This window comes from Corvus kubaryi, unplaced genomic scaffold (assembly GCF_017639235.1).
Source record: "Corvus kubaryi isolate FWS band 111438036 unplaced genomic scaffold, C.kubaryi_AGA036_p1.0 37272, whole genome shotgun sequence".
Taxonomy (NCBI): domain Eukaryota; kingdom Metazoa; phylum Chordata; class Aves; order Passeriformes; family Corvidae; genus Corvus; species Corvus kubaryi.
The window spans coordinates 2813655-2839817 of NW_024581084.1; the positions used below are offsets into that span (position 1 = coordinate 2813655).

Genomic DNA, 26163 nt, shown 5'->3' on the forward strand with positions numbered 1-26163 from the left:
GCCGGGGCCGCGCGGCGACGGCGCTCGGAGCCGCGGGTGGCGGCGGGCGGTGGGTGGGCCAGCCGCTGAGGGGGCCGCGGCGGGTGGCGGCGGGGCCGTGGAGGCGGCCGGTTGCTCTGAGAGCCGGAGCGCGGCGGGGAGGGCCGTGCCGGGCCTGTGCCCTCCGCTCAATCGCCCCTTCCCTCCCTCTCTGCAGCCGCGGCCGCCGGGCCCGCCGAGCCGGCCGCCCACGGCGATGATCGCGGAAAAGCTGCGGGAGGCGCTGGAGCCGGGGCGGCGGGAGGCGGCGGCGGAGCTGGGCCGGCCGCTGGCCGCCGCCGCCCGCTCCGTGCTGCAGCAGCGCATCGAGTTCGCGCCCGCCCGCTGCGGCCTGGCCGGGCAGCTGGAGCACCTGCGGGACAAGTACGAGCACATCGGGGCCGAGGCCCTCGGCCGCCCTCTCGGCATCACCGGCAGCCTTCCGGAGAGGCCGCAGAACCCCCAAGGTAAGTGGAGAGAGTGAAGGGAGCCTCCCCGTGCTCCTACCCCTGGCTGACCCTCTGTTCCCCACAGGCCACAGCCGTGCCCTGCCAGCGGCCGCGGGTGATGGCATCCCCGCGCCGCAGAAGGTGCTCTTCCCAGCCCAGCGCCTCTCCATGAAGTGGGAGCGGGTCCACCGTGTGGGCGCCGGGCTGAGTAACCTGGGGAACACCTGCTTCCTGAACTCGGCGCTGCAGTGCCTGACGTACACGCCGCCACTCACCAACTACCTGCTCTCCCGGGAACACGGACGCACCTGTGAGTGGGGACCCCGGTTCAGGGGGCCGGGAGGGAGGAGCAGTGTCTGCCTGTCCTGCTCACAGTGCTGCGGTCGGCACCTCTGTGCCTGGCTCTGGTGAGGGAGTGCAGATATCAGGATGCACCTTCCCTGCTCTGCTCCTTTCTGCCTGTTTCTCTGTCAAGAGTTGGTTCCTGGGTCCTACTCACTTTTCCTGGCTGTAGCAGTGTTCCTATCTTGGCATCTTTGTCTCTGGGGAGACTGTCTCTGCTGGGTGTAGCCAGGACTAAGATGGGCCCAATGGGGCCTGCTGGCTTCTTGGGGGCTGGGCTGGGGGGTCCTGAATAGCCCGTGACTGTGGGGACTGCAGAAGAGCAGTGTGCCAGGCCCTGCTCTGAGCTGTCACCACAGGGAACACACAGGGCTTGCAGTCCCATCCATCGGACTGCCAGTGGGATCTGCCCCTTAGGGCCAACATATGGGCTTGTCCAGTGCATACCTGGGACCTGTTTTCTATCTACGTGAATGCTGTCTCATCTGGGGAGCTGCCGTGGCTGGTCCTGTGGTGGGCTGTACCAGCTGGGATGGCATGGGCTGGTCCCCATGTCCTGGACCATTGAGCTCAAAGGGAAAACTGAGCATGGCTGAGCTGTGTTGGACCAGAGATCCCCTGTACTGCCTCCATCTCTCCTGGGTTTGTCCCCAACATCGTATCATCTCTCCTGCTCCAGGTGCCCATGGAAGCTTCTGCATGATGTGCACTATGCAAAACCACACGATACAGGCTTTTGCCAACAGCGGCAATGCAATAAAGCCACTCTCCATCATCCGAGACCTCAAGAGTAAGGAGGGCTGCCCCCCCACCCATGGCTAATGTGGGAGCAGAACTATTGGGATTGGGGCATGTTTTGGCAAACAGCTCCACTGAGACGACTCATGGAGCCTCAGGGTGCCTGGAGACTTCTTGGGCTGCCAGGGGCTTCCTCTGTGACATGAGTCTGACATCTGGTTTGGGTTGAGGGGACTCGAACCCCAGAGTCCTTGCCCCAGGGAGGGCAGGGAGGGATGGCGTCTGTTGCAGCACGTGCTAAGTCCTCCCTCTCTTGCAGAGATTTCCCATAACTTGCGCTTCGGCAGGCAGGAGGATGCACACGAGTTCCTGCGTTACACCATCGATGCCATGCAGAAGGCCTGCCTGAATGGCTACACCAAGTATGTGGGGCCTGATGGCCCATCACTGCTCTTTGCTGTTCCCTTGCTGGTCCCCTGCACTCACGGGAGTGGACTGTGGAATGAACATGTGCCCCAGGTCAGCCTTATTGTGGGGAGGTTCTGACTCCAGGGGCCTTGGGTGTGGGGTCCAGCTCTCTGCCCCTCAGGGACATGGCTCTGGGCTGTTGTTCACCTTCTGCTGACTCCTCCACCTCAGCATAGCTCCAGTCCTGCCCTCAAATCCTGAGGCTGCTACAGGTTGGGATCGCGTCCCAGTTGCTGAGGGATACAGGCCTACTTCCTAGCTCAGCCCCAGCCCTGTGGCTGTGGAAGGGCAGCTTCCCCCAGGCCCTTTGTCCTGGGAAGCACTGCCTCTGCTCTCAGCACCTGGCTCTGAGCTCCAACCAGGAGCTTCTGCTTCTTTGAGAGGAAGGTGTGTGTCGGAGCCTGGTGTCATCCCTCGGCTGCGACACAGAGAGAGCAGCTTGGCAGGGGCTGTGGCTTCCCGCTGCTCCTGGAGCTCCACAGCCTGGCTGCTGGCCAGAACGTGGAGGGGGGCTGTCCTGAGGGGTCCGACGGGGGTGGCTGTTGCAGTGTGAGATCTGGTGCTGCTGTCTCTGTGTAGGTTGGATCGCCAGACCCAGGCCACAACTCTGGTTCACCAGATCTTCGGTGGTTACCTGCGGTCCCGTGGTGAGTACTGGCACTCTGGGCGTGGGCCTGGGCAGCAAAACCCTTTGGCAAATGGCTTAGCACGTGTAACTTACCCAGAGCCACAGTCGGTCAGTCCTGCAGTACTTGTGGGTCGTGACCCCTGTGGTGGCAATGGGAAAAGCCATTGACTGTGGGACCCAAGTGGTGGGTCCCCAGCTCATTGCCACCAGCAAAGGGACCCGTGTTCCCAGCTATCTGACAACATCTGCTTCCCAACACGTAGTGGATTTGCCAGCCCTCCTTCCCGCAAGGCCGTGAATCCTGGTGCTGACATCCCAGAGCCCAAACCTGGATTGGGGGGACACTGCAGCTGTCTGTGCTGGGGTGTGGCAGGTGCTGGTGTTGTGCCAGGGTGTGCTCATGGCTCTTCGTATTGCAGTGAAATGTTTGGAGTGCAAGACTGTCTCGGATACCTATGACCCTTACTTGGACGTGACACTGGAGGTCGAGGTACTGCTGCAGGGTTGGGGATGGGAGTCTCTGCTCTTGAGGGGGAGGTTCCTGCTCTGAGGCTCCTTAACCTGCAGTCACAGTGCTGGCAGGAGGGAAGCAGCTCCTGCTGTTGCGCTTCCTTCCCTGTCTCACGGAGCAGTGCCTGTTGCCCAAGTGTGAGCCACGACTCCTCCATGCAGGCTCGGCAGTGCTGGGGGCAGAGCAGCCACCACACCGGGGGCAGGCTCAGGACTTTGGGGGAGCCTGCAGCCCTGTGCTGTGTGCCAGTGCCTGGGGCAGGGAGTGGGGCTGTGGTGTGGACAGGCCGCTCATGCCCTGACGTCCACCCTGTCCTTGCAGCGAGCCGCAAACGTCGTGCGGGCCTTGGAGCTGTTTGTGAAGCCAGAGCAGCTGGGTGGGGACAACGCTTACAGGTGTAGCATGTGAGTGTGGGGTGCTGGGGGCAGGATGGTGTCCACTGGTGTGCTGGTGGGAAGGCTGCCACAATGTGGGAGGGCTTCTGTACCTGCTCTGTGGCTAAACCATGAGGTACAGGGCCATGGAAGCCTGTGATGAAGCCTGCTGCTCCTCAGCTCTCTCGTCTTCAAAGGAAGACCTGGGCCAGCAGGCATGGCCATGAGGAGGTGTCTGGAGCAGTACCTGGTGTCAGCAGCACCATTCCCATCGAGTTGGCCATTACTGTGTGGCCAGGGTGGGCAATTGTCTGGATGTTGGAACAGCTTGAATAGCTTGAGCTTTTCCTGGGCAGGTGCAGGAAGAAAGTGTCAGCCAGCAAACGCTTCACCATCCACCGAGCCTCCAATGTTCTCACGATTTCACTGAAACGCTTTGGCAGTTGCGGCTCTTCAGGTGGAAGGAAAATCACCAAGGTGAGTACTCAGCAATCCACAGCCAGGGCTGTGTCCTGGCCCAAGGTCCTGCCCCCCGAGCAGGTCCTGGTGCAGTCCTGCAGCCATTCCCCACTGCTCTCTGTGGGGGAAGTTGGGCTCATCCTGGCATCTTCCTCACCGCCGTCTCTGCCTGAGGAGGACGCATCCCCTCAAGAGAGAGATGGGACTCGTAGCACAGCAGAGCTGCTCTTGCTCTGGCAAGAAAGCCATGCCAGCTCCTGAGACATCTTCTTTCCACAGGATGTGGGATACCCTGAGTTCTTGGACATCCGCCCTTACATGTCTGAGCCCAAGGGTGATCCTGTCACGTATGGACTCTATGCGGTGCTGGTGCACTCTGGGTACAGCTGCAACGCAGGGCACTACTTCTGCTATGTGAAGGTGAGCCTGGGATGCTCTCTTGGCACCTTGTCTGGGCTGGGGCCTGGTAGGTGCTTGTGGGTCCCTGTAGGGTGCAGAGAGGAGGGTGCTTGGCAGGGTGGGTGGTGTGGAGGTGTGGCGCACTGGACATGGGGCACAAACTGTGCCCCACTGCAGGAAACGTGAAGGTCTGCCCTGACAGAGCCCCTGGGGCAGCTCTGGGTTTTGGGGAGAGGAGCTCTGATGACGGGTGCTGTTCCTGCTGCTCTGCAGGCCAGGAGGGTCCCTGGCCAGAGCCTGACCCTATTCTCCTTGGACACAGCCTGACCACATTCTGTCTTCTCCTTCCACAGGCCAGCAATGGGCAGTGGTATCGAATGAATGACCATGAGGTCCACCCCAGCAACATCAAGGTGGTTCTCAACCAGCAGGCCTATGTGCTGTTCTACTTGAGGTAAGAGAGCAGCCTGTGCCTCCTGGCCTGCCTGCCCCGGCCAAGCAGCCCCAACGCCCCGTGCGTGTGCTGGCTCAGGGAGGGGGTGGCAGGGAGTGGTTTGCTGTAGCACCTCACCTCCTCAGAGCCTCCAGCTCCCCTCCCTCGTGTGTGTCTGCTGCTCACCCACACCCCCACGGCTGATGCCTGTGCTTTGCCCTCCCCAGGCTCAGCTGCCCCAGGAAGAGCTCAGCAGGGCCCATGGCCAAGGCTGCCTTCAGCCTGCCCAGCTGCACTGGCAGTGACTCGAAGCAAATGAAGAAAACTGCAATTAACGGGACCCTGTCTGTGCCACCATTGGGCCCGGTGAGTCCTGAAGGTTGGTGCTCCCAGGAGCTGCTGCTCCGTGGGCACGGGGGGCTGCAGCCATGCCGGGAGATGGATGTGCGGGAGGGTGTTGTACAGGAGGGATCCTGATCCTGCTGAACCTGGGGATCCTGGCTGGACATGGGGAGGGCAGTATCACTGTATCTGTGGCTCCTTGAGTTTCCTCACTGAACTTCTCTCTTTCTCCTTGTCTAGAAACAAGACAAGCTGCTGGGGAAGGGGCTGCCAGGCCCAGGTGATGTTGGAGTCCCTGTTGCCCGCAGCTCTCCTGGGATGGGGTCAAAGCTGACAAACGGAATTGCTCTGTCAAAGCTACTCCCTCAGATCCCATCATCCAAACTGCCCCACAAAGCCACCCACGAGGCCACACCCCTGGCCTATGACACAGTCCAGAGGCCCAAGAAGCTGCAGATATCTGGCATGCCCAGAGCAGGCTTCCATGTCACCAGCACCGTAAGCGGGGCCAAAGCAGGGCTGCCCACACAGGGCCCAGACAGCGAGAAGCCACCTACCTCATCCAAGCTGCTGAAGTCCAGTCAGGAGCCCAGTGGCTGTGGGGCGATGACCAGGACCCTGAAGAAGGATTCCCATGGCAGCGAAGTAGGGCAGCTGGCCAAGGACACCCACAAGGCCAAGAGCAATTCCAGCAGCTTCTGCACCTCTCAGGGAAGGGACTCTGGCACCCACCTCCCTGCTGGCCCTGGCACCAAGCCGGCTGTCCCTAAAGACTCTGACCTGGCTGCCCCCAAAAGCTCCAGGACAGCCACTGTGAAACCCTCCCCGCTGGGCAGCGCCGCACAGGAGTGGGGCGGCACCACGTCACCGCTGCTGGCCAAGAAACCAGTGCTCTCAACCAAAAAGGTGAGTCTGAGCTTCTGCCCAGAGACTCCGCTCGACATCCTGTGCCTTCTGAACTGAAGCTGTGTAGGGCTACTGCTGACCGGGGGCGGGCAGGGAGAGCCCTCCCAGCTCCTGACCCAGGGCTATGGTGGCTGCTCTGCCCCGACTCTGGGTCGAGGTGTGGGGCCACGCCCTGCTGTTGTCCACGTCTCTGAGTGATGCAGGGGATGGCTCCTGCCCCCTTGCCTGGGACAGAGGGGTGACTGTGCTAGTCCCTGCAGTGGGGTGGCCTTGGCACCTTCTTGGGGTCGCGTGTCCCCTGGGGCCAGTGGCAGGGGGTGATGCCACAGCAGGAGGGTGTGGGCGTGCCTCCTCCACAGGCAGTGTGTGGGCTCAGGAGGGTGCACTGGGGTCTTTAAATTTCTTTCCTTCCTTTTTTCCTTTGTTCTTCTAACTGAACACACTTCTGATTCTCCCACCCCCCCACTTCCCTGCCCCTGTCTGTGTCTGTTCTCCTCCCCTTTCTCTGGGCTCCCCTTTTTCTCTTGGCTCATGGAAACCTCTGCGTTAGACCACCAAGTTTTTATTTATGTCAATAACTGCAGGGCAAACCCTCTCAGAAGGTGAGCGTGAGTGACCACCAAGCACAACCCCAGCCCTCAGACACCACCCCTCCTGCCTCCACTCCTAGGCCTCTGGGCAAGTCCAGGTAAGCAGTGCCATTGCTGCCAGGCTCCCACATGGCAGGAAGGCCAGTGACAGCTTTGGGTGCTCCATGGGGTATCTGTGTGGCCTTGCATCTGATTCCGATTTTGTGGACGAGATGGCAGCAGCTGGATGTTGTGCTTCTGCACCTCAGGGGAAGGAGGAAGAGAGGGACTTCTGGGCTTTTAGATCAGCATCTTTTCCTGTCCTTCAGCCTGTCCTCATCTGTTCTTGAACTACCGAATCCTGGAAAGTCTGCCTTCAGCTTCGTGCTCAACTTGCCCACTCAGCTCCCAGCCTCCCTGCTGACCCATGGTTCCACTGCCCACACTTCACACCACCTTCTTCCTGGCAGCAGGGACACGGGATCTGGCCAGGTAGAACCAGAGGGTTCCTTCAGAAAGAAGCGTCGGAAGAGGAAGCATCGTAGCACAGACAGGAGCCCTTGTGCTGTGGCTGTGAAGGACATGGATGAAGTCTCCAGTCCCCCCAAGAAGGAGAGAATTGTTTCTCCAGAGGGCTTCAAGGACAAAGACTCCAGGCCCCCCAAGAAGGAGAGCATTGGCTCTCAGAAGGACTTCATTGATAAAGACTCCAGGTCCCCCAGGAAGAAAATTGTCTCTCCAGGGGACTTGATGTCCTTCATGGGGAAGGAGGTGGCAGACAAGGGTCTCAGCCATGGTCCGGTCTGTCAGGACGTGAAGAGTGGGCCCAAGCAACATACGCCAGAGCTCAGTATTGACCTGGGCATGGAGCCAACTTTCCCCCTCAAGAGGAAGAAGAAGAAAAAGAAGAATAGGAGCAAAGACAGGCCCTTGAAGAAGACAGAGGAGTGCAGCTCTGGGATGCTGTCTTCGGATAGGTGAGGGACGAGGGGCATGTGAGAGCCTGAGGTCAGGCTCCCTGCACTGTGGTCAGGGGCTTCTCATCTTTCTGCAGGTGGGATGCACCTCAGCAGGGGTCTGGCTGAAGCACCCACTTGCTGGGGGTGGGTTCACCCCTCCCTGAGTGCAGTGCGGGTGTCCCTGGGCCCCATTGCCCTGAGACATTGCCTGAGACTCTCCCACTCTGCTCTGGCTGGAGTGAGCTGACTCTGCTGCCTTCCCCAGCTCCAGGACAACTGAGCCAGAGCCCTGTGAGACACATCAGAGTGTGGAGGCTGGAGAGCACAAGCACCGCAAGCGCAAGTGGATGGAAAGCCTCAGCAGCCTGGTTGCCAACACTGTCCCTGCCACCACCACCAGCAGTCCAGGTCTGACCTTGTGCCCTGTCTGGTGCCTGGCAGGGTCAAGCCAGCTGCTTGTCTGCCCTAGAACCCCCTTGGAGCACTGCTGTGCCATCCCCAGTGCTTGCTGGTCCCACAGCTGCCCGGCGGTGCCTGTGGTCCTGCCCCCTGTCCTGGGCTGCCCTGTCCCAGGCCTGCCTGCTGCTCCTGGGGGGAGCCTGGGAGCCCTTGCCTGTGCCCTGGAGGAGGAAGTGGGGACAGGCTCCTCGATTTATCCCCAGGGCTGGCACTTGTGTGCCCAAACACCCTCACCGATCAGGACCCTGTGTGTCCAAACAGTGTCTCCTGGGATGAGATCTGCCTTGGAGAGGAGGGGCATGGTAGTTCTCCGTGGCCCATTCTCACCCTGCCTGTTTCCGCAGTTGCAGCAGGCGCCAGTGACAGACAGACTGGGGATGAGAGACACTCCCTGGCTGCCCTGAGCCCTGTGGCTGGCAGTTGGGCTGGCACTGCCCCTGAGAGCCAGGGGTCCAGCGTGGTAGGCCAGCTGCTCCAGAATTCCTTGGACAAGGCTTATGGCAAACAAGGTAATCCTGGTTCACCTGGATGGGCAAACAGCCGTGCAGCCCCCCTGCTGCAAGCCCTGGATGGGGGCAGAGCCCTCTGAGCTCCCCCATCCCAGTGCAGGCAGGGGTGCTCCTGGAACCAGGCAGGTGCACCCAGCCATGGGCCTGTCGGGGGTGGCACAGGGTGGGGAGCTGGAGCACGGGGCTCCAGCCTTGGGCCTGGGGGTGGCCTGGTGCAAGGGGGTGCAGTGGGGCTCAGCCTGGTGCTTCTGCTGACTTGGCTGCTCTGCAGTCTTGACCTGGCAGGGTGAGATTTCGGCCGTGAGCCAGGATGCCATTCGGGACACAGCACTGGCCCAAAGCAAGACCATCACTGATGAGTGGGACGAGGAGTTTGACAAAGGAAAGGTGGGTGCTGGCCACATGCTGGGCTGGGGCAGGTGGGAGGAGGCTGGGGCCTCTGCACTCTGACCCGAGTGCTGTCCTGCCTCTGCACAGGTAAAGAAAATTAAGAAGGTGAAGCAGGAGCGGAGGAGAGACTCAAATCCATTCCAGAAGTTGCAGAACAAGCGCAACTTCTGGTTGATGTCACATCCTGCCAAGATGGCCAGCCTGGGCCACCGGCTCTCAGGTAAGCAAGCCAGGGGCACAGCGAGCTGGGGGGGCAGAGAGAGGGGGTGGCAGCCTGGTGGGGGCTGACACTGCTCTTTGCCTCACAGGTTGAGATCTGCATCCCCGACTGCTCAGGGAGCAGTCCCAGATCAAGGACCTGGGACAGCACCGTCCTGGGAGCTGTTGGTGGACCGTGCTCAGAGTGGAGGGAATGCAGCCACAGCCCTGGGGTTGTGCCTTTTCGTTCAGGGAGCTGCTTTTCCAGCTGCAGAGGAGCCTGCCCACACTGCCTTGCCTCCAGCCTGCCTCGGCCAGGCTCCTCATCAGCTTCTCCGTGCCTCTTCCCCTCCTTCCCCCAGCCTGCACCTGTGGGGGCTCCTGGCAAGTGCCTCAAGCCTGTCCCTGTCGCTCCATGTTCCTGTGCCTCCCCTTCCCAGCGTTACCGACCCTCACCTTCCCCTACTTCTCTCACTCCCTGACCCCCATCCCCTGAACGAGCTGCATTGAAAGCCTCCCCCGCGCCCCCCGCCGGCCCGGCCCCGCGCTGGCGCGGGGGGCACCGGGGGGATCCCTGCGGGGCCGGAGCGCTGCCGCCGGGGCTACGGGCATTGAAGGACTGAATGGAATAAATGCCGGTCTTTGTCAATGGGCCGTGCTCGGCTGCGACCGCGAGGGGCGAGCGGGGGGGGGGGGCACCGGCGGGGGGGGGGGCACCGCGCGGGGGCGGGGCCGGCGCGGCTCCGCCCCTCCCGTGTCACGTGGTGCCGGCCGTGGCGGCTGCGGCGCGCTCGTCACGCGGGCGGGGCTGGAGCGGCGGCGGCGGCGGGATGGAGGAGGAGGAGGGCGGCGGCTGCGGTCAGTGCGGGCCGGGGGCGGGCGGGGGGCTCTGGGACACCCACCTGGCCCGGGACGAGGCGCCGGGGTAGTCCGTGGTCCACGGTGGGCGGGGGCGATTCTCCCGGGCGGGCGCGTTCGGGCCGGGCCGCTCCCAGGTGCGGGACCGGGGGCGGTGGCTCCCGGACGGGCGGGGACTTGGCGGCGGCGGGACCTGCGCCCGCAAGTGGCAGAGCGGCCGCGGCCTTCGCGGCATCGTGCGTGCGGCGGCGGAGGAAGCGCCGGACGAACTGGCCCCTGGTGCCTGCCGGCAGCGCGGGGGGCGGGCGAGCTGCGGGGCTGCCCTCCCCGGAGCGCCGGCACTGCCGTGCGAGCTCCGTGACTCGCTGCCCGCACACCTTCCGCTCGCACTTTGCTCAGGTGTTCCCACGGCACTGCCCAGTCCCGGCCCCGCAGAGCTCAGGACAGGTTCGCCTCGATGGCGCCTGCTGAATGTCACAACCCCCCGGGTTCGGGAGCCCCCGGCGTATGCCCTTGACCCGCTCCCAGGGCGGGCCGTGGTGGCTCAGGGGTTGCAAGATCTCCCCTCTCGTGCCCTTGCATTTTCATTTTCCTCCCGCTTCCCTCCGTCCTCCGTGCCCGCAGAGCGTTCCCTCCCGGTGATGAAGACCGGGACTATGCAGGGAGACCCTGCCTGTGCCTGCTCTGTCCCAGGCCGGTGGTTTTGCCTTGAGCGGGGTCTTTGCTGAGGGGAGACTGGAATCTGGGTGAGATCTGAGGCTACGGCCCCAGTGCTGGAGCCGTGCTGGTGACCATTCTTCCTGGGAGCAGCTGGTGCCAGCGAAGTGCCACTGCCGGCAGTGCTGGTTCACGGGTCGGTTTCCTGTCCAGCTGTGCGACGCAGCCGATGAGGAGCTGCTGTTCCACCCCAGAAATGACTGTGCTTGGCTGCGAGGACTTCAGTGTGTAAGATAAGGAAGGTGCCAGCGGCTGCGGCCTGGCTCGGGTGTTGTCAGATACAACCCATTAGCAGGAGAGCGCTGTGAGCAGCCCCTCGTTGCTACTCAGAATCACCTGGAAGACATCCCGGGTCATCTGTCAGCATCAGAAATGACCTGCTCATCCCGCCGTGGGGGATGCAGGGAGTGGCACAGCCACCTCCAACCCCCGCCACTGTTCCTGTGCTGGGGGCAGCACAACCCATAGCTGCCCTGAAGCCCCTACGCTGAGTTGGTTTAGCAAAGGACATTCTGCCGAGGCTGTAGCATGGTGGGAGCCGACGGGGATTCTCTTTCTGGTGGGATTGTGCTGACGCCAGTGTCTGCCCCACGGCTCATGGCCTCTCTTCAGCCGTCTGCCTCAGCAGAGACCAAATCCCGGGGCAAGCAGCTGGCAGCACAGATGTGTGCTCCCCCTGCTCCTGCCAGAGTGTGGGGCTGCACTCCCACCCCCTTCCCAGCATCTCACCCTGGGGACAGCGGCAAGACTGAACCCATCCCAGACCGGAACTGACCGAGAGCAGTGGTGTGGGTCAAGCGCCTCTGGACCGTGGGGAGGAGGTATCTTGGCAGGGAACCGTCCTGGCTGCTCCTGCCTTACCAAGCTGTAGCACCGGTGAGAGGATGTGGGGAGCACAGTCCTGTCCTGGCACCGTGTCCTGAGCTGGGCCCTGTCACGGCTCAGGCCTGGCCCCAGGGAGAGGGGGAGTGGGCAGTGCTGGTAATCCTGCTGCACCCAGGGGATTACTGCTGACTCTGGCCTGGGGATTAAGGGATTTCTCTAAGCAGGGTTGATGCAGCCTGTAGCAAAGCAGCTTGTGCCTGGGGGGGCCTCGCTGTCTGGGGCAGGATGGGTGTGTGATGGCAGGGTGGGCTGAGCAAGGTGTGGGGGATCCCCAGAGGAGGGTGGGCTGAGAGGAGGGTGGGCTGCCAGGTCGCAGCAGGCTGGCTCACCCGGGTAGTCCCTGCCCTCCTTGCCACCAGGCTGCAAAGTCCTGTTTTGCCAGCGGGTGCTGACAGCCCTTTGGGACAGGCTTAGCTGTTTCGGAGGCATCCTGGTACCATGGCATGCCCCTCTGTGCCAGGGAACACTGCTGGGGGAGCTGCTGCTGATGCCCCAGCCCCTTTCCTTGCACAGTGTGGGGTGAGCCTGGGCAAGTTGCTGGGCCCAGCTTGGGGAGCAACTCTTCCACAGAGCTCAGGAGTGGATTCCCGGGTCAAAGGCAGAGAGATAGTGCAAGGGGTAGCACCAGGCTTGGAGAGCAGAGCCAGGGGCTCAGGCAGAGGCAGTTGTCCAGTTCCTCTCCTGAGGTTTTGGGGCAGAGAACAATGAGCCCTGCTGCTGACACTTGCAATCGTGTCAGGGCTGTGGCTATGGTTTGTAAACGCCCCACCTCACCCGGACAGGGTGCAAGGACAGAGCCAGGCATCCGGGTCACTCTGTGTGGGAGATGCCACCTGGCCCTGCCTCATCCCAGTCAGAGCACCCCCGTGCCTGTGTCACACCGGGGGTTCTCCAGATGCCAGTCCAGGCCCAGACCAGTACAGCACATGCCCAGCTCAGCCTCCCCTGTGCCCCCAGCTCCCTTCGCTGCCCTTTTGCCTCCCGGTGATGTAGCAACCACTGCTCTGGTCCCCCAGGAAAAGGGAAGTGGTGTTGAAAGCAGAAGGTCAGTCACAGCAGTGAGTGCCTGGCTGCCCTCGCAGCCCCATCAGCTGCCCTTCTCCACTGTCTCTCCTCCTCTCTGCAGTCACACTGCTCCCAGGATCAGGGACTGCTCCTGCCTGCCAGGGTGCCCTTCCCCACTGCCCACCCCATCTGGGCTTCTGCCTGCCCCGCTCAAGTTACTCCTGGCTCAGCGATCCCAGGGGTTGGGTGAGCAGAGCTGTCGAGCTGCTCCTGCCCTGACAGGCCCTGGGGTTTGTTACTCATGGCCATGCCCTGTGCTCAAGATCACTCCTGCTTTGAGGAAAGGAGCTGTCAGTCCGGTTTGGGTTTGCTCGGCGCCTGTGGGGTTGGAGGGTGGGAGGGTTGCGCATTTCCCCAGCTCCACAGCTGTCCCCCAGCCTGGGATCCCAGGACAAGACCCCTCGGTTCCTGCTGCAGGAGCCCCCCACACACCAGGGCCACAGCAGAGAGGGCAGTTTCTCTGGGGCATGACCAGGGCTTGCTGTCTGCTCGTGCTGGCTGGCTGAGCCTGTCAGGCTGGGTCAGGGTTGGGACCCGGGCCCTGCGCCCCAGGAGCGGGGGCCGTGGTGGCACCCCCACGCTCGCACCGCCGCGCTTCTCCGGGTGCACCTTCCCGCATGCAGCGCTCGTTGCTACGCGACCGCCAGCTCCTGATGCTTAATGCTCTAATACGGAGGGATAAAACCACTCTAAAAATACCCCGCTGCCGGCCCCCCGCGGGGGCAAGGGGACTGCCAGGGGGCAAGCAGCCTGGGCAGGGGGGCTGCTGGGGAGTTCCTAAACTCCTCGTCCTCTGAGTGGCTTTGAGCCGCCCGCTGGGGCTCCGGCAGTGGCACGGACTGGTGTGCCGGTGCGGCGAGGATTGGCTGGGGCTGGCGCGTGGGCTTCTGCGGCTGGAGCTCCCCTACCAGAGCCAGCTCCAGCCAGAACCGCGAGTGCTCCGGCTCCCCTGCTTGCACCCTGCCCCACAGTACTGAGGAGCTGCCCCAGGTACTGGGTACCTGCTTAGTACTGGGGAGCCCACTGCTCAGCCACGTGCACCTGCCTGGCCTCTGTCTGCTCCTGCCTGACCTCTGCCTGTCCCTGCCTTGCCCTCCTGGAGCTGGTGGCATCCTGCGTGGGACCCCCGCAGCATGGGGACAGTCAGCGAGCTCTGCGCCTCCAGTTTCCAGGCATTCCTCTGCCCCTCGGTGGCTGCCAAGGCAGGTAGGCACTGCGTGCCCCCCTCCCCTCTGTGCCGCGGGGTTCCCATCCCCCAGTAGACATGGCGGTGCCCATGGCTCCGGCTCCATATGGCTCCTGCTGACAGCAGCACAAAGTGTCCTCGCTGTCTCACCGCCTCCTTCCTCTGCCGGCCTTCCCAGGCTCAGGCCTCTACACGCACTGAGCCCCTGCAGGATGGACAGGCACCGGGCCCCTTGCCTGGCATTGCCCTGTGCTGGAGCTGGTGCGGCGCTGGGACGGGGTTGTTCAGGAGCCAGTGATGGCGGCTGGGAGGTTGCAGGCAGTGCAGCATGGCCATGGCATGTCCTGCCCTCCCCCAGAGGATGTGTGAGCGCTCACAAGTGCCTGTGGCTACAGAGGGGAGGGTGGCACTCTCCAAAGGGAATTTTGTGTGGGAAAGCCCAGCTCCTGCTGCGTTGTGGGTGTGCTGAAGGTCAGCCCCCTGTGTGAGCTGCTGCTGGCTGCTGGTTCCTGCCCAGCAGGGGGGCTGCACAGTGGGGCAGGGGGTTGCGGGACCTCCTCAGCCAGCCCTGTGCCCGAGCAGCTGGGGTTCTGCTCCTCTCAAGGCCTGGCACCGTAAGCAGTGCCGAGAGCAGGTGAGATGCCTGCCTGGCTGCATTCCTTGCACCTGTGCAGTGCCTGTGGACATGGTTGAGCCAGTGCTCACCCAGCCATGCCAGAGGCTGGGGGTCTGTGTGTGGGAATGGTGGAGCCTCGAGCCACTAGGAGCGAGGCAGTGGCTGTAGAGGGAGTTCCCTGATGGGCTCTGGGTCAGGGAAGCGGGGCTGATGGCGTGATGGGGAGGGCTGCACAAAAGCAGGAGAGTGTTCTGGGCACAGGGTTCAGCAGCCTAGGGGGGCCTGTCCTGGAGCTGCCTGTCCCGAAACCCTCCTCCTGATGCACCTCAGCTGTCGGTGGGGAAGGATGGGGCTGACGCAACCCAGGGTGCGCACGCGGCCATGGTGAAAACAGGATGTGGTATGAGGAGACAGGCAGGATGTTTCTGGGGGCCCCATGGGACCCCACCAAGGGCACCAGTGGGTAGCGGCACCCGCAAGCAGCATGCAGAGACCCTGGGCTCATCCCCGTGGTCTGCCTGACCCCAGGGCTGTTGCCCCTCTGGTGTGGTACAGCGTGGGCCGGCAGCAGGGCTGGCAGCTGCTGCTGCAGCTCAGGGGACCGAAGGACACCCCGAGGCTTCTGAAGCCCACTCTCCCTTACTCCGTAGCTGTCATTCTGGGTGCCGTGTCTCCATCTCGTGCTGCTGAGCAGGATTTAGCTGAGTCAAAGCAGCCGAGGCTGACACAGCCTCTCCAGGCGACTGATGGGGACAGGGACGTGCTGGGGTCGTTCCTGCTGCGCACACGGCCCCGCAGTGCCCGGACCCTCCACACGGGGGTCCTGCACGGAGCAGTGGGGTCCCTACAGACACCCCGTAGTAAGGGGGTGAGACAGTGGGGAGCAACATCCCGTGGGGACTGGCATGGCTCCTAGCCCTTCTCCTGATCCCAGTTCTTGTCCCAGCCAGCTGTGGGAGATGCCATGGAGGGGAGCAGGCACCAGTGGTCCCCACAGCCAGCACAGGCCCTGGACCTGCAGTGGGGAGGTCTGGCAGAGATGGGGGGAGCTGCAGGGCTGGGGGTCTGCTGGCGTGTGGGGGCCCAGCTGCTGGAGGGGAAGGGTGGGGACCCCGGCACTGCGCAGTGAGCTCAAGATGTACCCGGTCGAGTGTCCTGGCAGGCCCCGAGGAAGGAAGGGCTGGGCCAGCCCAGGGCCTGCCTGGCTGGGACCCCAGCACATCGCGTCCACCGGCCCTGAGCCAAGGAGGGGGAGCAGGGCCCTGGAGCCCCATTTCCCACCCAGCCGGGAGCACAGGCGTTAAGGTGCTGGCGGCTCTGGCTCATGGCGGCAGGAACAGGGTGTTGCTGGTCCTGGCTCTCGGCGAGGCCGCGGTGACGCCCAAGAGGCCCCGGAACTCGTTGGTACCGCGGCCCTGAATCACCGCGGAAGCACCGGGGGTGCAGGTGTCCGCACCCGGCACGGCAGCGCTGCTGCAGAGCCCCTGGCAGCTCGGGCACGGCCAGCGGGGCCGGGGGAAGACCCTGGCAGGATGGTGCTCAGGGCAGATGGCAACGGTGAGCCGGGCCGGGGCGCGGAGGGCCGGGGAGGGGGGGCGGTGGCTCCGTGTCTGCCCCGTTTCCCTGCCGCCAGCCCTGCTGCGGGCCCCGGGCAGCGGTAGGACAGAGGACGGGGCAAGCAGGGCCCTGCGCCGCGGGGCTTTGCCTGGGCGAGGTGCGGAGGGGGCATGTACCGCGACTGCTTCCGAGGCCCCAGTGAGCCCAGAGCCCGAGACAGACGGACGAATCCTGCTGGCGGCCCTTGCCGCCCGTGGGCAGGTTCCTGCAGGAGCTGTGGGAACCCCCAGCTTCCTGTGCAGGTGGGGAGGCGCTGGGATCAACCATGCTGGGATCCCGCAGTGTGGTGGGTCGCTGTGTGACTTCTGTGCCAGGCTGAAGCCAGGGGAAGCGTCTGTTCCAGCCTCCCGCCCCCGGCACTGCTCTGTCTGCGGCCAGGCTCACTGGGGCTCTACAGGGCAGTTGCTGTGCAGAGCCAGCGAAGGGTTAATGCCGCCTTCCTTCCCCAGAAAAGCTCCTGCGTCTGGGGTTTCTCTTCCTCTGGCTGCTGCTGACATGGCTGGGCTGCTTGTCACGAGTGCTCAGCCTCCACCGGGGAGGGACCTTCCGGGGCTCTGGAACAGCCCCGCCGCCGTCCCTGCTGCCCTGCAGCGTCTCGTCCTGCACCACGCCTATCCCGGGGCCACCGGGACCCCCGCTGGAACCCCTACCCACTCCCAGGTGGGCAGGAAGAGGCAGAGCTGAGGCCAGCTCCAGCCCTAGCACGAATTTGACTTTCCCTGCGGCCAGGTGGGGGGGTCCGGCAGCTGGACAAGAGGGTCCTGCAGCTAGGCAGGAGGGTCCTTTGGCGCATGCAGCAGCCCAGGGATTTGGGGGGTTTCTGTGTCTTATGGGGGTGTGACGCAGCTCATCCCTCCTGCAGCAAGCATGGGCTTGCTGGGAGCCTTGGGGCCTGGCAGTGTGGGGCTGGTGCCAGTGGGAATGGCACTGGGGCATGCGGAAGGGGCTGGGATGCATCAGCACAGCTCTGGTACTGTAAGTAACTTTTAACCTGGTGCCACGAGCCGACTTGTCTGGTTCAGGCTTCCTGACATGGGAGACTGAAAGTATTGGGAAGTGTTGGTGTCGTGTCTGAGGGACAGTGTCGCAAGCCGAGGCGCCTCAGCCTTGGCAACAAGGAGTTGTGAAGGAGGAAGCTTGTCAGACCCCAGAGCAGAGCCGGGGAAGTGCTGAGCTCAGAGATTCAGGGTGCAGGGTCGCTGTCACCCAGGGAGCTCCCACTAAGGCAGCAGCACTGTGGGGAGAATCGATGCACAGCTGAGGACGGTGCTGGTCCAAAGGCACGTGGTGTCTGGGCAGTGGCATGGGGCAGTGACTGCGCTGGGAACACTCTGGTGAGTCTGGGCTGGTGGCAGCGGTGGCTGGGAGCCTGTGTGTACATGGTGGCACATGGGACCTCAGTGGGTCAAAGGGTAATGCTTGGGGCAGGGGAGGATGGTGACAGCCCTACAGACAACCTGTTCCCACCACCCCAGGGCGGGTGGTGGGGGTGACACAAGAGCTGAGCTGGCAGATCCTGCTGCCACCTCCCTTGGGGACAGCGCTCTAGAGGGATGGTGCTTTGGTGTCCTTGCGGGCGACCTTGGTACAACGCACAGAACCCACTGGCAGAGGTGGGAGACATGGGCATAGTAGGAGGGCTCAGAGCACTCTTGAAAGGGGCAGGTGACCTTGGGGACTGGAGGGAACAGGAATGGGATACCTTGTCACCGTGAAGCAAGGAGGTCACGTGCCAAGGAGCACTAGGAATGTTCCTGAAGCAAGGGGACCATGTGGCGGCCCTGGGCTCGAGCCTCAGAGATGGTGTTGGAGAGGGGGTGTCTGGCTCCCCAGGGTGACAGCAAGGTGTAGATGTCACGGTGTGCAGGTGAGATCTGTCTGGAGGATGCACCAGCTCCAGGCTCTGCCCCAGAATAGTGAATCTGCTGTAGAGGGAGCTGCAAGGATGGCCAGGAACTGGTTTATGTTTGGGGCTGACCTGGTGCAGCAGAACAACCTGCAGGGCTGCAGGTCGATGTGGAGCCTGTGCTGCAAGGCACAGCAGAGCTGCCCAGCCATGGCACGGACCAGAATGGGCACCCACTGAAGCCCGGTTGGGGTAGAGCAGAGTGAAATGGCACCTGGGGGAGCAGCAGGGCCAGGGCTGGCAGAAGCAGTGCTAGAGGTGATCCGGGGCCGTGTTGGTTCTCACTCTGCAGCTGCCATAGTTTGAATGAGCAGATGCCCTGGCCCTCAAATTCCTTTCATGCCATTGGTGCCACTTGGCCTCTGTGTGGGGCTTGCAATGCTGCTTGCCAGCCCAGCTCCTCCTGCTACCTGGCACCTCCACGTTCTGCCTCCACCCAGCCCACATCTGCTGGCTGGGAGCTGGCTCATCACCAGGAGCCTGGTGGGCCTGATTCCCAGGACCACACATGCTGACCTGATTGTGTCTCTGCTCAGTGCCCAGTGACCTGACCCCAGAGGAGTGCCAGGAGCTGGAGAACATCCGCCGCCGAAAGCAGGAGCTGCTGGCTGACATACAGGTGTGATGCCAAGGGGCCCACACAATCCCCCTGTCCCAGAGACAGCAGTCTGGGTGGCAGGGGACAGTGTCCCTGCCCGCGTCACTAGCAGGGTCCCTGGAGCCCCATCCAGGATCCCTCGTGTTGCTGCCCCACAGCTCTGCCTCCGAGGGGCTCTGGGGACAGGGAGAGGGTCCCAGCTGGGGTGTGATCCCAAGTGGCAGCCAGCCATCCTTGCCCTGCCAAAGCAGCCATGTCTTTTCCTGTGCCCTGCAGAGCTCCAGGCTGTGCAGTTGTGCCATTCCCTGGGGCACCAGTGTCTGTGCCAGCCCTTGGCTGGCACGGGCAGTGACCATGTCTCTGGGCCGGGCCACTGCCCTGGCAAGTGCCTGTGAGGTCAGGGCTCATCTGGGACACTGTCAGTCGTGTCCCTGATTAAGGCAGCAGAGGCTAATTACTGCCATATGCTGGGCATGATCTGAAGGGATTAGGGGTAATTTTGTTAACCTCCGAATCTCTTCCTTCCTGCATGCTGGGAACACGGCAATGCTGCAGGGATTAGCCGCAGGGAGCAGCCAGCCCCACCACCAGTGCCCTCCAAGCGGGTTCAGCCCCTGGGCAGCGCTTGGGGGTGGGGGGAAGAAGGGAGGGAAGGAAGGAGGGGCTGCAGGGCCTCTTGGGGGAATGGGGTTGTCTCCAGGGCTGGGGGCTGGGGGGTTTGTGGGGGAGGCACCTCCTTGTCTCAGTGCCCCCTCTCCCCACAGCGCCTGAAGGATGAGATAGCAGAAGTGACGAATGAGATTGAGAACCTGGGCTCCACGGAGGAGAGGTGAGTCCCCAGTGCCATGCAGCCCCCTCGGGCTCGCCTACGCTGTGCAGGAGCCAAGGGCAGCTGAGCCCTGGCCCACGAGCACTGGTGTGAGCGGCTTTCCCAGGCTCTCTGAGCTCCTGGGAGCGGGATCCCAGGCTGATCTGCTGCTCCCAGGTCTATTTTTCCAAGCCCCAGCCCCTCTGTCTGGCCACGGCCACTGGCGGGTTTTGTTATTCTGAGCTGGTGCAGTCAGTGCCAGCCAGGATTAGGGGAGTCCCGGCAGCCGGTGGGAGCGGACTCCCAGCACCATTCCCAGTTACCCACTGGGGCATGAAGACTGTCCCCTTCTGCCAGCCCCACCGCTCTCCCCAGAGCCCTGCCACAGCCAGCCTGCCCAAGCCTCTCCGTGTCTGAGTGACCTGACAGATGCTGTGCCTGCACCCCCTCTGCTCAGGGTGACCCCCAAGGATGTGGTACGGCAGCCCCGCTCTGTTCTGGGGCCTGACAGGCCGAGGGCAGCCCCAGGCCATGGCGTGGGGCAGACACAGAGCAGTGTGTTGGCTTTGCCCTGCATGGGTCCAGCATGGGGGCCTGGCTCTCCTCGGTCCAGGCTGATCCTCCCCACAGTGCACTGCCCCAGGGGCTGGACAGAGGCAGTGGGGCCCTGCTGGATGCTCAGAGCTGCTTCATGCCTTGCAGGAAAAACATGCAGAGGAACAAGCAGGTGGCCATGGGCAGGAAGAAGTTCAACATGGATCCCAAGAAGGTAGTGTGGGATGGGGAGCAGGGCTGGTTACCAGCCTTTGGGGGTGTGCAGGGCTCTGCCACCTCCCAGTCTAGGTTCCCGGCGCTGGGGCAGAGCCAGCAGCCAGGGCAGGGACTGACAGTCAGGGGGCAGGCTGGCGGGGGCAGACACAGACCTCGAAACACCTCTCTTGCACCACTCCAGGGAATCCAGTTCCTGATCGAGAATGACCTGCTGAAGAACACATGCGAGGACATCGCTCAGTTCCTGTACAAGGGAGAGGGCCTCAACAAGACAGCCATTGGCGACTACCTGGGCGAGAGGTGCTCTGGGCTCAGGTTTCCTGGGGGTGTTCTGGGCTCCTGTCCTGCCACCTGAGAGATCTGACGCTGCAGCGCTGAGCTCACAGGGCAGCCGCGTGGGAGTACCTGGGGTGCCGGGGGGATTCAATTCACGGCTGGCACTTGCAAGTGGCTGATTTGTGCAGACCAGACCAGGGCTCAAGCAGGGGGTAGCTGCAGCTTTCCCCCATGAATGAGTAGACTCTGGAGTAGGGCAGGGACAGTGGAGCCACTCAGCAGTCACAGGATTGCTGATCATGCATCCCTCGTGCTCTGGCTTTGTTCCCACAGGGATGAGTTCAACATCCAAGTCCTGCATGCCTTCGTGGAGCTGCATGAATTCACTGACCTCAACCTTGTGCAGGCCCTGCGGTGAGTAAGGGCTGGGAGCTGAGCGTGGTCCATTGGGGGTGGTGGGGGACCATGGAGCCCCCAAATCAGCGCCACGACTCGCTCTCTCTCCACAGGCAGTTCCTGTGGAGCTTCCGGCTGCCGGGGGAGGCGCAGAAGATTGACCGGATGATGGAGGCCTTTGCCCAGCGGTACTGCCAGTGCAACCCTGGTGTCTTCCAGTCCACAGGTGAGCACCCATCCCAGATGGTCTCCCTGGCATCCTGCCCCACAGTTGACTTTCCCCTCTGCCCCTGCAGACACCTGCTACGTGCTGTCCTTTGCCATCATCATGCTGAACACGAGCCTGCACAATCCCAACGTGAAGGACAAGCCCACGGCAGAGCGATTCATCGCCATGAACCGCGGCATCAATGATGGGGGGGACCTGCCTGAGGAGCTGCTCCAGGTGAGGGCCAGGGTGTGGAAGGGCCAGGGCCAGGGCTGCAAAGCTGGCCCAGATCAGGGCCCACCGCAGGGCTCCAGGGCAGAGCACAGCTGATTCCGTATCACTGTACTAGAATCTGTACGAGAGCATCAAGAATGAGCCCTTCAAAATCCCTGAGGATGATGGCAACGACCTCACCCACACCTTCTTCAACCCCGACCGGGAGGGCTGGCTCCTGAAGCTCGGTGAGTGCCAGCAGCAAGGGAGGGCAGACTGTCCCCAGGGCACGATGCCCCTGGGCTTCCCACACCTCTTCTGCTGGCCTGGCTCTTCAGAGCTTGACGAGGCTGCAGAGAGGCACAGCCTTCACAGGAAAGGCATCTGTACATCCAGCCCTCCATCTTCCCTTGGCTGGGCAGCGGGAGCGGACTCAGAGCTGATGAGGCCCTGCAGAGCGGCTGGGTGGGTGTCCTGGGGGATTCTGCCTCTAGGCTGGGCAAGCCCCTGGGGTGCAGAGCCGGTACCAGGGTCTGGTGTCAGAGCACAGAGACCTCGAGGCCCTTCAGGTCGCTGAGTCACAGCAGGGTGTGTCGGAGCAGGCCCCGGGAGTGAGCGGCGAGCTGCCCCAGGCTGCGTGTGTCCCCCCTCCATACCACAGACAGCCCCTGCCTCACCTTCTCACAGCATTATCACCTCCGCATCCCGGCTCCACATGCAGGCAGCATGCATGGCATCCCTGCTGCACCGCCCGGCTCCACAGCCGGAGCCCTCCACGCCCTGGCTCCTGTGGCTTCTCTTCTTGGCACCTCTGGGGAATCCTCTGCCTGGGTTTAGCGAGGAGGGATGGGTGTTGGCAGGATCAGGTCCAGTGGGGCGTTTCCCTGGGGTTCTGGCTGGGGTCAGAACTCCTGGTACATGGCCATCCCCTTGGGAGGAGAGAGCAAGAGCTGCCTGCTCCCTTCCCTGGGCTGGGGGAACGCAGGACAGCCCCAGGCTCTCCTGTCCCTGACTGGAGGGGCCCTGTGCACCCAAGTTCAGGTTGGCACCATGAGTGGGGTGGCAGAGGGGTAGCAAAGTGGCCATGGACCCCATGGGGGGCAGGCAAGGACCCTGCCGGTCAGCCATGGGGTGGATGGAACCAGGCCCTGTGCCCAGCAGCCAAGGAGCCCCATCCCACAGAGCCACAGTGAGCCAGGGCAGTCAAGCCCCCACGGCCCTGCCGCTGGCCCAACCCCTCACAGCTTCCCTGCTGCAGCCCGGCCCCACTGACCTGCAGGGCAAGGGGGGGCTTTGGGGTTCCTCTTTTTATTTTTTTCCCTTTTTTTTTTTTTTTTTAATTTTCTTTTCTCCCTCATTTATATGTTTCCATGATTTTGGCTCTTCCTTTCCTTGCCCCCAACTCCAGGAGGTACGTACCCCTCTTCCCTGCTCTGCTCACACTGCTGGGGCTTCGTTCCTTTGCGTTTTTAATTGCTGGTGATGAGTCTCATTGCTGCTGCTGCTGCTGCTAACCCCACACCGCCCAGGGACCTCGCCTGCTGCAGGACAGCCCCTCTCCACCTCCAGGCAGGGATGTGGGGTGCCGGCCCTGCCGATGCCGCACGCTCCCCAAGGCCTGCGGCCCCCTCTGCCACCCCGGTGGAGGACGGGGCCACAGTGGCACCTTGCCACCTGCCCGGCTGTGCATCGCCATGTCCGCAGACAGCTCAGCCTGGCCAATGGGTCTTCGCCTCCGGTGCCACAAGGGATGGGGACAGGCTTGGGGTCTCCTCGAGAGGGGCCCCAGCCTGTGCATGGGTGGTTAGGGTGTGCCAAGTGCATGGAACTGGATGGGAGCAGGCAGGATCTGTCTGCGTGGTACCCTGTGCTGTGCTAAGGGCTCACAGCAGTCCCCAGGAGTGCACCAGCACTGCTCCAATGCCTGCACCCCGAGGTGTCTGGGAGCAGTGGTGCTGGCCCTCAGAACTGCTGTGGGGCAGGGACAGGGGTGGGCTGCCAGCTGGCCCAGGGGAGCAGGGGCCACAGGGCCTTCCTGGCAGGGGAAGGAGAGGAGCTGGACCCCGAGTGTACACCGTGGCTCCTTGTATCCATGCTGGATCCAGCCTGCAAGGGTGGGTGCTCGTCCCGCATTCAGCACTGCTGCAATGGCTGCGGTGGAGGGGAGCTGGGCCCGGGGGTGAGCGGGGCGTATGCCCAGGGACCAGCTTCTCCCACTGTGGTGGCAGCTGTGGAGCTCGGCCATGGCTTTGGGTCCTGCCTTGCCTGGGCTCCAGGACGAGGGGGACCATGGTCAGTGTGGACAGAAAGTCTCTGTGTCCTCCCAGGGAGGTGCCTGGCCGCAGTTTCCTCTAGCTGTGCTGAATCTGTTTGGGTGGGAACGGCCACAGCACTCCCAGCCTGGCACTCCCGCCCTCACCTCCATCCTCATCCGTCCGCTTCCTGCTCTGGCTCTGGCTCGGTGCGGTGTGTGCTGCCTGCTGCTGCTGCCCGCCGCTGCCTGGCTCTGCTTGGCTCTGTGTGTCTGCCCGGGCCCTGTGCTGCTGCTGGAGCCTGTGTGTCCATGCGGCTCCCGCGCTGCCGAGCTGCCGTGTGCCCGGCTGTGCTCTGCAGGGCTGTGCCCGACTGTCCCTCTCTGCTCCCAGGAGGCAGGGTGAAGACGTGGAAGCGGCGCTGGTTCATCCTGACCGACAACTGCCTTTACTACTTCGAGTACACAACGGTGAGTGGGCTCCGTGCAGGGTGAGCTGAGCTGGGGCAGGGAGGGGGCTGGACTGGGGGTGTCCACCCCACTGCTAAACTTCTGCTTGGCCGCTCCAGGATAAGGAGCCCCGTGGTATCATCCCCCTGGAGAACCTGAGCATCCGTGAGGTGGAGGACTCAAAGAAGCCCGTGAGTGCTGTGGCAGTGTCCTCTGGGGTTTGGGGGCAGCTTTGGCTTGGGCAGAAGAAGCTGGGAGGTGTTTCAGGACCCTGAAATGTCCTGAGGAGAGACAGGGGGCCCCAGAGTGGTCACTGCCTTCACCATCACAGTGGCTGGGTGCAGATCTGGGGCTGGTCACCGCAGGGGCACATGGGGGCCAGGGGGTGACCATCACAATGGGTCTGTCCCTCTCTGCCATGCCGGGGTGGCTGTGCCAGGGGTGCGTAGCTCTGCCTTTTCCCTCCCAGTCTGGGGTCCCCTTTGGAAGTGGGGGCTGTCTCTGAGTGGTCTCTCCTTCCCAGAACTGCTTTGAGCTCTACATCCCTGACAACAAGGACCAGGTGATCAAGGCCTGCAAGACGGAGGCAGATGGGCGTGTGGTGGAGGGGAACCACACCGTGTATCGCATCTCTGCCCCCACGCCTGAGGAGAAGGAGGAGTGGATCAAGTGCATCAAGTGAGTGCTTGGAGGAGCATGAGCGGGCAGGGGCACAGCAGGGACCTACCTGCTGCCCTCGAAGGGGACAGTGCTCCCCAGGGCATCCTGCAAGGATGGGGGAAGAAAACTTTCCCAGGGATATAAAGGGACCTGCCCAAGGCCAGGCCTGGGAGGTCACACCCATCACTGCAGCAGTTTGGCCTGACCCCAGCCCTTGTTCCCCTGCCAGGGCAGCCATCAGCCGGGACCCCTTCTACGAGATGCTGGCTGCCAGGAAGAAGGTCTCCTCCACCAAGAGGCACTAGCAGCCAGACTGGCCCTGCAAGGCCAGCGTGCCCCTGTAGCGGACCAAGTGTCCCCCCATCATGGGGGCCTGTGGGGCAGGGGCCACGCTGCAGGCTGGCCCTCGAGGCCCAGGGCCCAGCTTCAGCTTCGCCATTTCTTTACTGTGGGGGGAGGGAAGGGGCACAGGCATCTCAGTGTTTCTGGCCCCCCATCACTGCCGCATTGCTGGACAGCATCTTCACAGGCTCAAGCTGGAACACAGCACCCCTGTGCGCCCCTGGGAGCCCTGGCCTCAGCACTACGGGCACCCTCCCTGCCTCTGACCCCCAGGAAGCCTGCGGCCACATGGCATTGGGTCCCCCCAGCACCCATGTTCAGACGCTCTTGGGATGTCCTGTCAGGAGGGGGAGCAGCTCTTGGTGAGCAGCTGGCGGTTTTGGGGTGCCACAGGTGCTGGGGTGCAGAGTGCCAGCCCCAGGGATGCCCTGCAGAGATACGGCTCCCAGCCCTCGTTGTAGCGGGCCTGGGTCTGTCCCACGCTGCTGCCTTGGACCCTCCCAGCCGCCCCCTGCACTGGAATGGTCCCCACAGACACAGGAGGCACGAAGGGTAGGGACTGTCACCGCTGTGTTGAGCAGTGGTGCCACACAGGGCAGAGATGTAACCTCACCCAGCCGTGGGGGTTGTGGCTTGGATGTGGGGGCACTGGGTGGCATTGCCCCAGCGCCTCCTTGTGTTGCAGCCCTCGTGCCAAGGTAGCATGGTGCCAGGGTGGGGCACGCCCAGAGCTGGAGCCTGCCCTTGGCATGGCTGCTGGTGGGGATCTGGCTGGGTGGGGGCTGTGGCCCCCACCTCTCTGCCTCACAATCGCCTGTGTCTTGTCCTGTCCCCATCGCCACGCACGGTCTGGAGGCGTCTGGATCAGTATTAGTCTATTTATCAGAGGTGTAAATACTCCTGTATAGTTTTCTCCTTGTAGATTATTTTGTATGTGGGTGGTTCAGTGCAGAGGCCTCACAGGAGTGGGGCGGGGGGGCAGGATTTTTTATTCTAACCTTTTTTTTTTTTTTAATTTGCCATGGCCTTGTAAACTAGTGCTGAAGATCAGCAGCAAATAAACACTTCCACCGCGCTTCGCGTGGCCTCCTGTGCTCTGTGCAGCTTGGGGCGGGCACGAGTCCCCTGCCACCGTCAGCCCCTGCCCTGTGCCCAGCCTTGGACTGGGCTCATGCTCCTCCCAGTCCGA

The 26163-nt window shown here is 63.1% G+C and overlaps 2 protein-coding genes across 8 annotated transcripts; both read left to right on the forward strand.

Annotated features, from left to right (window-relative positions):
* The first annotated feature begins 150 nt into the window (after nucleotides 1–150).
* On the forward strand, nucleotides 151–9800 carry USP36 (ubiquitin specific peptidase 36). Of its 2 annotated transcripts, none has more exons than XM_042025570.1 (19): nucleotides 151–485; nucleotides 553–777; nucleotides 1489–1599; nucleotides 1867–1969; nucleotides 2595–2662; nucleotides 3063–3133; nucleotides 3476–3558; nucleotides 3885–4005; nucleotides 4267–4407; nucleotides 4740–4840; nucleotides 5047–5185; nucleotides 5402–6067; nucleotides 6652–6755; nucleotides 7107–7613; nucleotides 7861–8003; nucleotides 8399–8563; nucleotides 8835–8950; nucleotides 9041–9173; nucleotides 9262–9800. In XM_042025570.1, the coding sequence occupies exons 1-19, from the start codon at nucleotides 236–238 to the stop codon at nucleotides 9264–9266; spliced, it is 3252 nt and encodes a 1083-aa protein (XP_041881504.1). In that variant the 5' UTR covers nucleotides 151–235; the 3' UTR covers nucleotides 9267–9800. The 2 variants fall into 2 exon arrangements, with proteins under 2 accessions (XP_041881504.1, XP_041881503.1); XM_042025569.1 differs by having other exon boundaries at nucleotides 153–485; nucleotides 6966–7613.
* A 174-nt stretch (nucleotides 9801–9974) lies between these two features.
* On the forward strand, nucleotides 9975–26048 carry CYTH1 (cytohesin 1). 6 transcript variants are annotated; one of them, XM_042025623.1, is made up of 13 exons: nucleotides 9975–10009; nucleotides 18538–18620; nucleotides 19364–19428; nucleotides 20110–20176; nucleotides 20360–20478; nucleotides 20788–20868; nucleotides 20964–21076; nucleotides 21147–21295; nucleotides 21408–21520; nucleotides 23915–23993; nucleotides 24092–24163; nucleotides 24496–24650; nucleotides 24862–26048. In XM_042025623.1, exons 1-13 carry the CDS (start codon nucleotides 9982–9984, stop codon nucleotides 24935–24937), a joined length of 1200 nt encoding a protein of 399 aa, XP_041881557.1. In that variant the 5' UTR covers nucleotides 9975–9981; the 3' UTR covers nucleotides 24938–26048. The 6 variants fall into 6 exon arrangements, with proteins under 6 accessions (XP_041881557.1, XP_041881555.1, XP_041881556.1 ...); XM_042025621.1 differs by lacking the exon at nucleotides 9975–10009 and adding an exon at nucleotides 11903–13882 and having other exon boundaries at nucleotides 20788–20865; nucleotides 20961–21076; XM_042025622.1 differs by lacking the exon at nucleotides 9975–10009 and adding an exon at nucleotides 11904–13882 and having other exon boundaries at nucleotides 21408–21519; nucleotides 23917–23993.
* Nucleotides 26049–26163: the final 115 nt, after the last annotated feature.

Bases quoted from the DNA above. Each gene is read 5' to 3' on its own strand.
- USP36 (XM_042025569.1), top strand. From the start codon at position 236: ATGATCGCGGAAAAGCTGCGGGAGGCGCTGGAGCCGGGGCGGCGGGAG. The intron at 778-1,488 runs GTGAGTGGGGAC...CTCCTGCTCCAG, and splicing joins CCGGGAACACGGACGCACCT to GTGCCCATGGAAGCTTCTGC. The intron at 3,559-3,884 runs GTGAGTGTGGGG...TTTCCTGGGCAG, and splicing joins AACGCTTACAGGTGTAGCAT to GTGCAGGAAGAAAGTGTCAG.
- CYTH1 (XM_042025621.1), top strand. From the start codon at position 13,810: ATGGGGACAGTCAGCGAGCTCTGCGCCTCCAGTTTCCAGGCATTCCTC. The intron at 18,621-19,363 runs GTGTGATGCCAA...CTCTCCCCACAG, and splicing joins AGCTGCTGGCTGACATACAG to CGCCTGAAGGATGAGATAGC. The intron at 21,077-21,146 runs GTGAGCACCCAT...CTGCCCCTGCAG, and splicing joins TGGTGTCTTCCAGTCCACAG to ACACCTGCTACGTGCTGTCC.